A 14,329-nucleotide genomic window follows, 5' to 3' on the forward strand; every position below is an offset into this window, starting at 1 on the left:
AGTAGTGAGCCATGGAGCAGCCTCTGGATTCCTTCCTCAGAAAGCAGGTGGCCTCCCAGATTCTCTGTTGGGCAGCTTAATTCTGACCAGAACCATAATTTCCAGCACTTAGTGGCAATTGCCTAAAATGTATGAACAGTGTTGCAATCAGAAAGTTGAGTGGTCTTCCAGCTGCATGTCACCAGAAGCCAAAGACTGACTTATCACGTAAGTGGAGGGCTGCAAAATGATGTGCGAGTTGCAGATAAAGCAGTCCAGTGTTTGGCGCAGTAACACGGCTGCCACTGTGCCGTGAAAGGCCTAGTGCAGGGGCAGACCAGCTAGGGCCTTTCGGATGGCTTGGGCTCGACTTCCATGATGCACTACCCTTGGATTTCCTTGCTCGGGCTGTGATCCAAATCATCTAGAGGACATCATGTTGCCCGCCAACTTTTTTATATTCCTTGTAACTCTGAACCCTCAGTCATTCTTAAAGTCTGCCTCAGGTCAACTGCTTGTCTTTTGTGGGGCCAGCAGCAGGGTATATTTGGACCTCTCTTAAGTTAAACATTATTCTGGCAGGACAACTTGCAGTAAAATATAAAGTACAGTTACATATAATCAATATATCTTAAATGAGAAAGTACAAATCAAACTGGTAGAAGCAACATAGTACCACCCATTAAAATTAAACTTGGCAATGAAAGACCTATCAAGGTAGGCACCAGGCAAGTCTCTCTGAGGATAGTATTCTATATCATTGGGGTGCCAACAGTAAAAAGGCCCTATCTATAGTTGATGCATGTCACATCTATAAAGTACTTTTGAGTTAAAATAAAAATCCACGTAATGAATACCAACTTGAACTATGCTGCTATTCTCCAAAGTCTTTGACACAGTTCTTCTAAAGGAATCTACAACCACATTGCCCTGTGTTGCAGCATTGGGTTGTTGGTCCATTTCATCAGAACAAACTGTTATGAAATACTTAGTGGTAATATACAGTATTTATTTACTCATGCTTTTGCTGCTGAAATGATTTCCTTAGAAACAGTAAAGGCGACCTTCTGTTGGTAGGTGTGCATTTCATTATGGATTATCAGGAATAGACAACATGCAGTTTTGCTTTTACTGCGCTCTTTCCCCAGTCCACAAAAATTGCCATTACCCCCTCCATCATCAGCACCCCAGCATTCATGATCTGTGACTGCTTTATTTAGAGACAGGAATACAAGGAAATGTACCTTATTCACTAAAAAAATACATGTCAGCATTCAACAGGTACAATGTAATTACCCTTAAATGGTTCAATCATGTTAACTATAAATTAGCAAGCACAGAAAATTATGTTCTGGTCCACCTTCAGCTTGAGATGTATAAATCTGGTCCACAGTGAGGAAAGGTCTGACTGCACATGGATTAGCTTTATTTGCCACCGCGTAGGAAGTTGTGCCTGGACCTCAAGTGCTATAGGACACTCTGACAAAGGCCATCTTGCTTGAAAGGATACCTAAGATTCTAGAACCTGTTCATGTCAGGGATCTCATTATGGGAGGGGTTCTGGAACCCCTGAACCAATCACACCCTTTTTCCAAGAGGAGGGTTAAGTGGAAGGCCCGGCAGCTCTTTCCGCTGCCTCCCCCCACCTTGAAAAAATGGATGATGCCTCTGCTTCGGCGGGGTACTCCCATCGCCACATGGAGAGGAAGATGAGTGCGATGGCTTGTACAGTCTTCAATGAACTTCGACTGGAAGGGAAGCTCTGTGACGTGATCATCAAGGTCAACGGGTGTGAGTTCAATGCCCACAAGAACATCCTCTGTAGCTGCAGCTCCTATTTTAGGTCAGTGCTTGGATATTTCCTGGAGGCAGCCTGTATCCTGGTCAAACTTCCAGGGATGTGTCATCTTAATTTCTGGGTTCATTATATAAAGTCATAAATGCTGAAGTTCATGTCTCTTGAAAGATGCACTTCTTTCTCCAACCTTGGCACCTAATCCTTGTGTGTAAGTCATTTCAGCTCACTACAGAAGTTGACCAGTAAACAAATAATTTTTATTAATGGTTCATCCATTAAGCTTAAATAGGTGACCATATACCAAAACCACACTATAAATATGCTTTTTCAAAATAAATGAATGCTACCAGAATACTTAAGAAGGTCATCTTGTAGTATGTTCTTCAGACTCTTACAGCGAAAGTGAACCTAGCTAGTGCTACAAATGCACAAGAGTGTATTCTGAACTCACAATCTTACCAATTAAAACTTTAGGGCAAGGTGACCACCTCAAAGCTTAATGCAGAAGTGGGGTCTTGTATCAAAGCTAAATAAGTCAAGGAGAAATAGAAACCAGAACAGAAAGGACTAGGATAGGAATAAAACAAATGGCAGTTGGAGTTTGAGACTGGGAAGGCTCCTGCTTTACTGTTCAGAGAAAACTGACTCCATGATTACTACCATCGATTGGAATGATGAGATTTATCAGGTGGGGGGATTTTTAGCATGTAACTATAAGAAGATAGCATGGTGCCGCACTTCCAACCATTTCTGAGCTATAGTAGGACAAGGCTGAACCTAATGCTGTTTAAGGCAACTAAGCAAGTTTTCAGCAACGGGCAGGGGCCTCATTTTTGCATGCACAATCACACAGTCCAAGCCTTGCACTCCATGCATTAGGAGCTGGATCTGTTTTTCCCTGAGCCAGACGGCTGCAAAAGAAGCTGATCTTCCTGGCTCAAGAAAGCTGTGAAAGAGTGCACGAGTCACGTTCTAGAGCATACCAAAAGTCTGGGCTCTGAATGAACCTGCATATCCAAAGAAAATGGTTTGTTCCGTCCCAAACATGACTAGATGGTTTGCGCTGACACACACTGATGTGTTGGTACCAAGGCCAAACGGTGTCCCCATGCATGGCGTCCTTTCATGGCCCCAGCTGTGACTGGGAGCAGTCTGGTCTGATGGTAGGCATAGTTGCAATGCCTCTGTGTCATAAGCAAGGCCTGCGTGCTCACGAGGGTGATGGTGCAGCGTGGGCTTGACTTCACATTGCTCTACACGAGCAGTAATTCCCACGTTCCACCTTCTAATGCATGCAGCTTTATCAATAATACAACGCCAGTGGCCACCATAAAAAGTAAGAAATAGAAGTGACTGATGATAGCGATTGAGGTTCAGCAGGTCGGCTGGAGAAGCTCGGTGGACCAAAACTGGTTTTCTTGAGGGACAGCAACTCAGGATGCCATAGACACCAATGCAAAATAGTTGTGTTCTCTTTCAGAGCTCTTTTTACCAGTAGCTGGAACAACTCAGAAAAAAGAGTATATAATATTCCTGGCATTACCCCAGATATGATGAAGCTCATCATTGAGTATGCCTACACACGGACAGTGCCCATCACTGTGGACAATGTGGAGAGGCTTCTTGTGGCTGCTGACCAGTTCAATGTGATGGGCATTGTGAGGGCTTCTTCTGACTTCATGAAATCTCAGCTGTGCCTGGAGAACTGCATTGGAATCTGCAAGTTCACAGAGTACTACTACTGCCCCGATCTGCGGCAGGCGGCCTACATGTTCATCTTGCACAGCTTTGAGGAGATGGTGAAGGCGTCTACTGAATTCCTGGAGCTCTCAGTCAATGAGTTTAAAGACATCATTGAAAAGGACGAACTCAATGTGAAACAGGAAGACGCCGTCTTCGAGGCCATCCTCAAATGGATCGCCCACGATTCCCCCAGCAGAAGGCAGCACATGGCAGTCCTGCTTCCAAAGGTGAGCCACTCCGCGTTTGTTCCATTTTCCTTCTAATAGCCGGAGCTCTGTTGGCGTCTCGTGGCTTGGCCTTTTCCTGACTGGATGGCTTGATTTCCTGTTCCACTAGCACTGGCTTTAGGGCAGCCCTGTGTTCTTTTTGAAAATGTCCTGTATTTGAAGGGATGCCCAGTCCAAATCCAGTTCAGAGACACAGAACTAAATCCAGTGTAGAGATGGACAACAGAGCCAGGCCCTTGCAGTTGCCCTGCAGGCTTTGCATCCAACTAGCAGGCTGAGCCGTCACTTGTTACCTGAGCGTGATCAACTTGATCACTTTTAGCTATGTTCACCTGGTGGCTTCTAGTATAGGTAAATAGAGTTTTTGTTTGTTTGTTTTGTTAGTCGCAAAGTCATGCCCAACCTATCATGACCCCATGGACAACATTCCTTCAGGCCTTCCTGTCCTCCACCGTCCCCCGGAGTCCACTTAAGCTCATGCCGACTGCTTCAGTGACTCCATCCAGCCACCTCATCCTCTGCCGTCCCCTGCTTCTTTTGCCATCAATCGTTCCCAGCATTAGGCTCTTCTCCAGGGAGTCCTTCCTTCTCATTAGATGGCCAAAGTATTTGAGTTTCATCTTCAGTATCTGGCCTTCTGAAGAGCAGTCAGGGTTGATCTCCTCTAGGACTGATCAGATTGATCGCCTTGCGGTCCAAGGGACTTGCAGGAGTCTCCTCCAGCACCACAATTCAAAGGCCTCAATTTTTCAGCGCTCTGCCTTATGGTCCAAACTTTCACAGCCATACATTGCAACTGGGAAAACCATAGCCTTGACTATACGCACTTTTGTTGGCAGGGTGATGTCTCTGCTTTTTAGTATGCTGTCTAGATTTGCCATAGCTTTCCTCCCAAGGAGCAAGCATCTTTTAATTTCTTGGCTGCATTCTCCATCTGCAGTGATCTTGGAGCCCAGGAAAATAAAATCTGTCACTACCTCCATTTCTTCCCCATCTCTTTGCCAGGAAGTGATAGGACCAGATGCCATGATCTTAGCTTTCTTAATGTTGAGTTTCAAGCCAACTTTTGCGCTCTCCTCCTTCACCTGCATCAAGAGGCTCTTTAGTTCCTCTTCACTTTCTGCCATGAGAGTGGTATCATCTGCATATCTGAGGTTGTTGATATTTCTCCCAGCAATCTTAATTCCAACTGGTGATTCATCTAGCCCCGCCTTTCTCATGATGTGCTCTGCATATAAGTTAAATAGGCAGGGCGACAGTATACAGCCTTGCCGAACTCCTTTCTCGATGTTGAACCAATCAGTGGTTCCATGTCCAGTTCTCACTGTTGCTTCTTGACCTGCATGCAGGTTTCTCAAGAGACAAATAAGATGGTCTGGTAAAATTATAGTACAAAATGTAATTTAAAAACCAGCATCAAAATATACAGACTAAAATAGCAACAGTCAATTAAAGTTATGATAAGCATGAGCGAACCAGAACATTTTTACTTGGTGCCTGAGCAGCTTTTACCTGGTACCAAGCAGGTAAAAGCTGCTCAGGCACTAAGATAGCAGGGGGTTCCAGGTGAGATCTCCTTTGTTAAAAATACAGTAAGAAGGATGCTTTGTTGGCTGAGGTGTGCTGGTCGCTGTAAGACTTTTTTCTCATCCAAACATTCAGAGGATTGTACTCAGTCCTGTCAGCTGCACCCTTGTTTTCAGAAGCCTTCAGACTTGGAGATTTCTGATCGTCTGCTCTTTGCCTCCTCATCCTCCTGCCCTGCATTTTTCACTAGAAGGGCTTTTTGTGGTGGTACATCAGAGCCAGGGACTGGGGAGACCTCAGGACAGCCTATATCCTGGGCCTCCCGTTCTCCTCCCCTCATTACACATCAAAATGCCCCCTTCCCTTTCTCTCTGAAATCTTTCTTCCAACCCCAGAGGGCAGCTGGAACGCTTCTTTCTGCGCTGGTCCTGGGGAGCAGCGTCTCTGACTGCTGTGGAGCTGGGGAATTCCTATTATGCTGTGGCCCCTCAGACAACATCTAGAGGCCACAGGATTGTTCCCTTTGTCACTCTCATTATTAAATATATCATTAAAATAATGTTTGGAAACGATTGGCTTTTAGGAAGAAAAGGAGAATAATTCACAAAGATATAGGAGACATATTTTGGGGAAGGGCTGCAGCTCAGTGGTTGGCATGCAGAACATCTGGCTTCAGTCTCTCTCTCTCTCTCTCTCTCTCTCGCCCTCTCATTTCCAGTTGAAAGGAGAAGGGAAGCGGGTGATAGGAAGGGCCTCTGCCTCCCTACTAACACAGAACATCTGATGGGCTCTGCAAGCTTAGGGTGTAATTAATTTGCTGCTGCAAGGCTCATGGCTGTTTCCACTGCCAGTCAGAACAGACAATACTGGTTCAAGTGGCCAGTAGTTTGGCCTGACATAAGCATCTTAGTTCCGTGCACCTCGGCGTTTAGTCATGCCGGCCACATGACCACGGAGACCGTCTGCAGACAAACGCTGGCTCCCTCGGCCAGGAAACGGAGATGAGCGCCGCCCCCGAGAGTCAGGCATGACTGGACTTCACGTCAAGGGGAAGCCTTTACCTTTACCTTTAAGCACCTTAGTAGTGCCCTGATGGAGCCTCCCAGGGGTCTTCCCTCCAGTGCAAGGTAGTTATTTGAGTGACGAGATCAAATCTCTGCTTCTAAAGCCACTCACTCATGTCTTGGAGGGCTCTTTTGGCATCTCACTGCTTCCAGGCAGTTTGTCGTTGTGCTGTTCTGAGAAGACGGACACCGCTTTGTCAGGTGGCTGCGCCTGAACTGCAAGGCATGTGACCTGGCCTCCTTTACGGCAAGTGGGGCATAGGGGTGTCGTGCGCATGTGTTCTGACAAGCCTCGGGGGCACACACAAGAGGCTAACAGTTTTGGTGGGCCTGGTGGCTCAGAATCTGAGGATGAGGCGAGCAGAGAAGCAGGAGAGGTTGCTTGCTCTGGCTGGACTGACATCTCAAACTCCGATAATGAGATGATAGTTGGAACAGGCCCAGGTCCAGCTGCAGTCCAAGACTCTGCATACCTACTTATGCCTGCTATGGGGAGATCCGTTCAAGCACAGCCATGGGGCCCAGTCAACCTGCCCGTGGGAATGGGGAATTAGATACGGGGAGTCTATGAGATGGGGAACGTCAGCCTCCTGAGGAGGTTGTCCTGATAGTCCTAGGGTGGCCCAGTTGGGATCTCTGAGGGAGGAGTGGAGATGTGCTCAGCTCCAGAGCACTCCTCCTCGAGGGACCCATGCAGAAGGATTCGTAAGGAAAACTTTGGGTGAAGAATGTCAGAGAGGGTTCAGAGACTCACATGTAAAATAAAGACATTTGGCAAAGAAGCACTGGGGTTTTTTACTTTTTAAAAATATGTTTAAACTAAGAAAAACAATACAATTAATATAATAATAATTATAGCTAAACATTACTGATTAACACAGTTAAACAATACATTGATATCAGTGCTCCCTCCACCAGGACCAACAACTCTAATTACTTAGTGTAAGATAATTTATTCATTCAGGTTGCCCCACATTCCTTCAAGAACTGCACTGACTCTTGTGGAGGTTCACACTCCTTTCCTTTTATTAAAACGTATTCAATGAAAGGTCTCCAAACACTTTCAAATTTGTTTTCACTTATCAAGCCTTTTTTCCATTTAATATCAAAAGTTAACTTATCTTTACTAGCTATATTCCAGAGGTCTTTATACCAGTCAGCTATATGATATTCACCTTTTGTTTTCCAATTCCTTGCTATTATTACTCTTACTGCAGTTAATAAATTTATCATTTAGTATTTTGTCCCATCTGTTCTCTAAATAATGACAATAATGCTAATCCAGGATCAACTTCAATATCTAAATTCAATATTTTACCAATTCCTTTAAGATCCTTTCCCAAAACTCATTTATATATTTATACTTCCACCACATATGGAAATATGTACCCACTTCTTGGTTGCATCTCCATCACATGCTGGAATAATCGTTATTCATATAATTCAATTTAACCGGAGTTAAAAATTCTCCTTAATTCTTACTGACATAAATTTTAAAATTCTCTTGCCCCGCATATTATTCTGCAGAGACGCACTGGCGAGACCGTTGCTGCTGCGCGAAGGGGGGACAGCAGGTCTGCCGCACACGTGTGCGACCCACAGGGCTCCAGTGCCCCTTACGAGACGCAGCCCTCCCGCTTGCTGTGGGCCCTCACCTGCCGCCTCTCGCTCGCTCCCCTTTCCTTGCAGGTCCGTCTGGCCTTGATGCACGCGGAATATTTTATGAACAATGTCAAAATGCATGACTATGTGAAGGACAGCGAGGAGTGCAAGCCCATTGTTATCGATGCGCTGAAGGCGATGTACGACCTGAACATGAACGGCCCGTCGAGTTCCGACTTCACCAACCCCCTGACGAGGCCCCGCCTGCCATACGCCATCTTGTTTGCCATCGGCGGCTGGAGCGGCGGGAGTCCGACCAACGCCATCGAGACGTACGACGCCCGCGCAGACCGCTGGGTGAACGTGACGTGCCAGCAGGAGAGCCCCCGGGCGTACCACGGGGCCGCCTACCTGAAGGGCTACGTCTACATCATCGGGGGCTTCGACAGCGTGGACTACTTCAACAGCGTCAAGCGATTTGAGCCCGTCAAAAAGACGTGGCACCAGGTTGCGCCCATGCACTCGAGGCGCTGCTACGTGAGCGTCACTGTCCTCGAGGACTTCATCTACGCCATGGGTGGCTTCGATGGGTACGTGCGTCTCAACACGGCTGAGCGGTACGAGCCCGAGACCAACCAGTGGACCTTGATAGCCCCCATGCATGAGCAGAGGAGCGACGCAAGCGCCACCACCCTGTATGGAAAGGTAACGCCCCTGCGAGGGGTCCGCACATCTGTCAAGAGGGCCATCCGCCAGGGCGGCCCTCCACAGGGCAGAGGCGGGCTTGGAGAAGGTTGGCGCTTCCTCGGGGGCTCGGAGAAAGGAAGCGAAGTCTTGACAGCCCGCTCCAGTCCTCTCGCCGGACGCTAGACGGCCATGCTGTCTGGGGATGATAGGGGTGGTAGTCTGGCACATCCGGCAGGCATTGAGTTGGCAAAGGTTGATGGGGACGGCTTATTTTCCGCAGGGCCCATCTTCAGCCTGTGCTTCTTTCTGAAGTTTTTAAGCTGCCTCCGTTTCCCAGCATGTGCTTTCAGTTTTTGTGTCTATGATGGCATAACACGAACTCGTAGTGTGAGCTGTTGCATTCTGGACTGATTCTGGACTCATTTTCACATTAGGTGAACTCGGCCACACTAACAAACCATGGTTAACCATGAACTACCCAGAAATAGGTCCTATTTTGTCCTGGTTTGTTGCTGAGTTGTGAGCTCTGGGTTATCATTACATGCAAACCTAGAACTGTGAGTAGTTCATGGATATTTCTGGAATCCTTCAAAGGAGTCAGGCAAGAATAATAGAAAACCTGCATTTCTCTACATGATGATGCAACCATACTGCAAGAGTAATTGAGATACAGGGAGGAAATGGGCGAAAGAAGACTGAAACAAAAACCCAGGGATTAAGAAAGCAAACTATGGTTTGTTGGATCATCTGCCAGGCAGTCCCTGGGTGGGGCAACAAACCTCAGGTTAACCACAGGCTAGGGCTCTGTGCAAACCAGAAATCTATTTTCAGCAGACATCAATGCAGACCTATTTTGGGGGTGCAAGGAAAAATAGTTCTCTCTGATTGTTGATGTACTAGAGGGCAGGCAGTAAACGGAAGCTCAGCCCAACTAAGCCTTGCCTCAGGCTCGCAGACTGGGAGTGTTGTTTGGCCTGGCCTCATGAGCTCCAGTTGTGCTCTATGCTTTAAGGCAGGGGTCCTCAAACCTTTTGAACAGGGGGCCAGTTAAAGGTGCTGGCGATGGGCGCAGGCTGCCAAGGCGGTGTGGGCGGGGCGGGGCGGGGGGGAGGCGCACGCGGTAAGGCAGGGGCGTGTGTGCACAGAGATCGTTTTCTCCGAGTGAGTCCAAAACGATCCCCTTGCAAGCAAGCCAGCGCCTTGCCACCCCCGTGCGCGTGCGCAGCAAGTCCACACCTCCATGGCGGGCCGGATAAATGGGCATGGCGGGCCGGATCCGGCCCGCAGGCTGTAGTTTGAGCACCCATGCTTTAAGGGAACTCTCATCACGTGCGATCGATGTAGGAGCCGCCCTGTGCAGCGATAGCCTGACCACGACTAAAGTTTGTTTCGGGCTGTTTTAGTGTGCCCCGTGCATTTGCCTTTGAAACCGTTTGGAAATTTTCCTTAGAGTAGAATGCAGCTGTATGCTTATTAAGGTGGATCGCGTTGTGCCCGTCTTGGGATGGCAGCTTTGTGACCTGGCCATTTCCGAACACAGGTGAAATGCTAATTTTAATCTGTGAATCTAACCAAATCCAGAGAGGACAAGGCGCAGATCTCCACTCAGCCTTGAAGGGAACAGTGACGTTGGACCAGCTCCTGGCCAAACCCACCATACAGAGTTGCTATGAGAATAACCAAATAGGGACCTCGCACATTTTCCTAAGCTCCTTAGTCATGGTTTGCAAACATGTTTAATGATATGTGTGCATCAGGCTTATAACAGTTTGGCTTCTCCCCAAGGAACTCTGGGAAATGTAGTTTTGGGGGGCTAGGGCAGCTGAGACCTTCACAGACAGCAGTCCCCAGGACTTCTGTGAGGACGCCATGACAGTTAAAATGGCGTGAGGGCCTCCAATTCTTTCAACAATGCATCATAACGATTCAGTGGTGTGAACTCCTACCTCTCTCTTCCCCTGTGATTACAAAAGGTCTATATCTGCGGGGGGTTTAACGGGAACGAGTGCCTCTTCACAGCTGAAGTCTACGACGCCAAGATCGACCAGTGGAGCCTGATCGCGCCCATGAGGAGCAGGCGAAGCGGCATTGGTGTCATCGCGTACGGAGAGCACGTCTATGCGGTGAGCCCAGGGGCCTCTCATGGCTGCGCCAGCGCACACTCTTCTGCGGAACGGCCTTGGGACACTCTTTTCCTTCGTTTGGGTTCGCCGAGGCAGGGAGCGGCCCAACTATTGCCCATTAATTGTCTTTATTTAATCAGTGTGGTCACACATGATTGCCAAAAAAAAAAAAAGGAAATGAAAGTACACATATTTCTGTAAGACAAACATATTTAATGTATGCCTACAGACACATGTATGGAACAAATGCTTATAATTTAGAAATAATGCAGTGCTGAGCACTCTAGTGGGGAAGATGTTGAGCAGGTGGCCTGTGCAGTCCCTGCCGAGACTGCTGTTTGGGTGCTGCCAACAGCGGATGGGCCACTTCCAGTCTCCAGGTTCCCATCTTCACGCTGGACTTGGAGCAGGCATTCCTTCAAACGGAGCGCGCTATTCAGTAGAAGGACTGTCAGAGGACTATCTTCTGCAAAGTGGGACACGGACCCCTTTCTCTGTGCAAGTGAACAGACTCCATATTCCAGGAAGATGTGTGCACGGCGTGATTCCCACGAATTCATGCTCCTAGTTCAGCCTCAAGCATGTTGGTGTGGCCAGGCGGCGACACTATCCGGTGCCCGCCACAAGCTGGCAAGAGCAGCAAGCAGCGATTTAAATTTTCCCACCATGCCTTCAGTGTGGTGATGCTCAGAGGCATGGTGGGAAATGACAAGGGCTGCTTGCTGCCACAGCATAAGCCCCCAGCTGGGAGTCCATCACCTTGCAGGCAGCCCTGCGATTCTCAGAAGCTCACCAAAGGGCGTTCCTGTATGGTCTGTGCATGAGAGGCTATGCTGGCAGCGTCCCCCAGGATCAAGGGCTATACTAGGAGCAAAGGCAGCCTTGAAATCGGCTTCTGGGGCCACCAGGGGACTTTCCGTAGGTCAGGGTGTTCCAAACAGTCCCTATCACCAGCTTGGTGTTGCAGTTCGCAGCTGATGTGCCGCAGTCTCTCATCAAGCTATAAATTTCTCACTCTGACATTCCCACAAATTAAGGCAAGACTTTCTGTGTGAAGCTGCAAGATGCAATCTCGTAAGAAATACCAGCCACCCTTTCTTGTTTTTTTAATAAAGCTCTTCATGCTAGACTACGCATTTCATCTAACATGGCAAGTCTGACAAGTGAAACAGACTTGAGCTTTTTTGTTAGAGTAAGTCCTTTGCAAAGCACAGAAATTCGGTGGCAGACTGGCCAACCTGGAAGAGGGCTTCCTAGAAAAGTGGCAGCTGGCCCTCTCGTGCGAATGCGTGTACGAGCATCTCAGAGGTGGGTCAGAAGCTGGCATCAGCCCTCTTCCCAGCCGCTGAGGACCAAGCTACAGGGCTGGGCCAACAGCGCAGCTGGGTCCTCCTGAACAGCACTGCCTGTTTCTCTGCTCCCTCCAGGTGGGTGGATTTGATGGCGCCAACCGCCTTCGGAGCGCAGAGGCATACAACCCCATAGCCAACACCTGGCGGACGATCCCAACCATGTTCAACCCCCGGAGCAACTTCGGCATCGAAGTGGTCGACGACCTGCTGTTTGTGGTGGGTGGGTTCAATGGCTTCACGACAACGTTCAACGTCGAATGTTACGACGAAAAGACAGATGAGTGGTATGACGCCCACGACATGAGCATCTATCGCAGTGCGCTGAGCTGCTGCGTGGTGCCCGGGCTGCCCAACGTTGGAGAGTACGCGGCCAGGCGGGACAACTACGTGGGGTCATCCCAGAGGGATGAGGTCAAGTACTCCTCATCCACAAGCACACTGCCTGTGTGAAAAGCTCCTTGACGAATAAAGCCCTCTAAGCAAGACCTATATGCATAGGTGGATTCACCTTTTATTTCCCCCCAACTAAGCAGTGCAATGAACGAAAGGCAGGCAATCCTCCCCCATTCAGGGCCTCGACGCCCCAGCTCTTTACCCGGCAGGCAGCCACAGAGTTGGAGAAATTCTGAGGCCATGAAGAAAGATCTCGGGAACATCGACAGGATGCAGAGACAAGCTGCAAGGGTCAGGGAGGCTATTGGGTTCTGCTAGGTCAGCTGCTCTTGCTCTGACCCAAAAGGAGATGAAGGGAGGACATCTGGTATTCAGAAATACAGAACAGCAGGCCGTGGCCTTTATCCAAAAGGGAAGCGTTGATTGTAAATCAGCCTCATTATGTCTGTATCTAAGGTTGTAGCAACCCTTCCACTCTGCCGGATGAACAGCCCTTTGTAAGTAGAAGCTTGCATATTCCTGCACCAGTAGAACTTGATCCAATAAAGCCCATTCACACAGACTACCCATCTTCTATTTCTTATTGTCTGGAATGAGAACAGCAGCAACAGTTTATGCAGCGCTGCAAAAGTTTCCCTTATGATTTCACATGACAAGCCCATCAGCTGTCACTTTCTGTAGAGACTTTGATGCCTCACTCTGTTAGTAATGTCTCAATAATCTTAAGACAATGCAGGGCTACCTCGGCTCACGACCAAATCGGTCGGGTCACGAACAAAAATTTCAGGAAAATTTTGACTTGGGTCGCGAACTCCGCACTGGGTGGCAGCCAAGATCGCAGCCATCTCCTCACCCCCCCCCCCGAGTGGGGAGATGGCCACGATCCCAGGTGCATTCGTGCAGGGAAGACGTGCGCGATCGCGGCTGTGCTGTGCTGTGCTGCGCCCGTCTTCCCTGCAGGAGTGCGCCCGTGCCAGGGTCTCTCTGAGAAGCGCCACCCCAACAGAACTGTAATGAACAGAGTGCTGAATCCAATGAACGATAACGTGGCCTCATTTCCGGAGGGTAATGCAGCGCAGGAAAAAACCAGTGACTGTAGACAGATTTTTCACCAACACTGACCCTGCAGCGGAGAGACACAGAAGAGAGGAAGCCCCTGACAGAGATCTCCCCAGCATCCTTATGGAGGGGGGCTCTCCCTCAGAACAATAACCCCCCCCCCACCTAGGTTAGGGTCCTCCACTGTACCGTACAGTGCTTTGTCGCTTTTCTGTTCTCTGCCATTTTGTTTCCATTTTTTCTGATTAAAAAAATAGTTACCGAACGGATTAACCTTATTTATATTGAACCTTATGGGGAAATTGGACTTGGGTCACAACCAATTTGGGTGACAACCAGAGTCATGGAATGGATTAAGTTTGTGAGCCAAGGTACCACTGTACATGTGCTCATTTTGTACAAAGCCTGTGTCCTTCCTAAACAAAAAATGCAATCGAAGGGGTGCTAAGCTTTTCCAATTAAGCAAGCGCTAAACCATTCAGAAGAGGCACAGCTGTCTGGAAAAAAAGCCATGCATTCTCTCTCCCTCTCTCTCAATCTCCCCCCCCCACCGCACCCCCTCTCTGAAGAAGTAGGCTGTCTTTAGAACTTACCTGCCTTGCTCAGAGTTCTGTGCACCAAGCAGAAGATTTGAAGGGGAAAGCGCATCTCCTCCATATGCACAAGGAGCTGTATGCATATAAACTCCCACCTCGGACTGCCCAGTGCAGAGAGGCCCGAATGATGAACTGGTGGGAATGGTGTTGTTGGGAACGGCCTGTTCGCAAAGCCTCTT

General features: G+C 48.5%; 1 protein-coding gene across 1 annotated transcript; it reads left to right on the forward strand.

Annotated features, from left to right (window-relative positions):
• The first annotated feature begins 72 nt into the window (after positions 1-72).
• On the forward strand, positions 73-13,058 carry KLHL10 (kelch like family member 10). Its single transcript, XM_044433571.1, has 5 exons — positions 73-1,822; positions 3,258-3,747; positions 8,028-8,645; positions 10,601-10,750; positions 12,178-13,058. The coding sequence occupies exons 1-5, from the start codon at positions 1,635-1,637 to the stop codon at positions 12,550-12,552; spliced, it is 1,821 nt and encodes a 606-aa protein (XP_044289506.1). The 5' UTR covers positions 73-1,634; the 3' UTR covers positions 12,553-13,058.
• The last annotated feature ends 1,271 nt before the right edge of the window (positions 13,059-14,329 follow it).

The sequence above is a fragment of the Varanus komodoensis genome, unplaced genomic scaffold, assembly GCF_004798865.1.
Source record: "Varanus komodoensis strain SLA01 unplaced genomic scaffold, ASM479886v1 scaffold26, whole genome shotgun sequence".
In the NCBI taxonomy this organism is placed as follows: domain Eukaryota; kingdom Metazoa; phylum Chordata; class Lepidosauria; order Squamata; family Varanidae; genus Varanus; species Varanus komodoensis.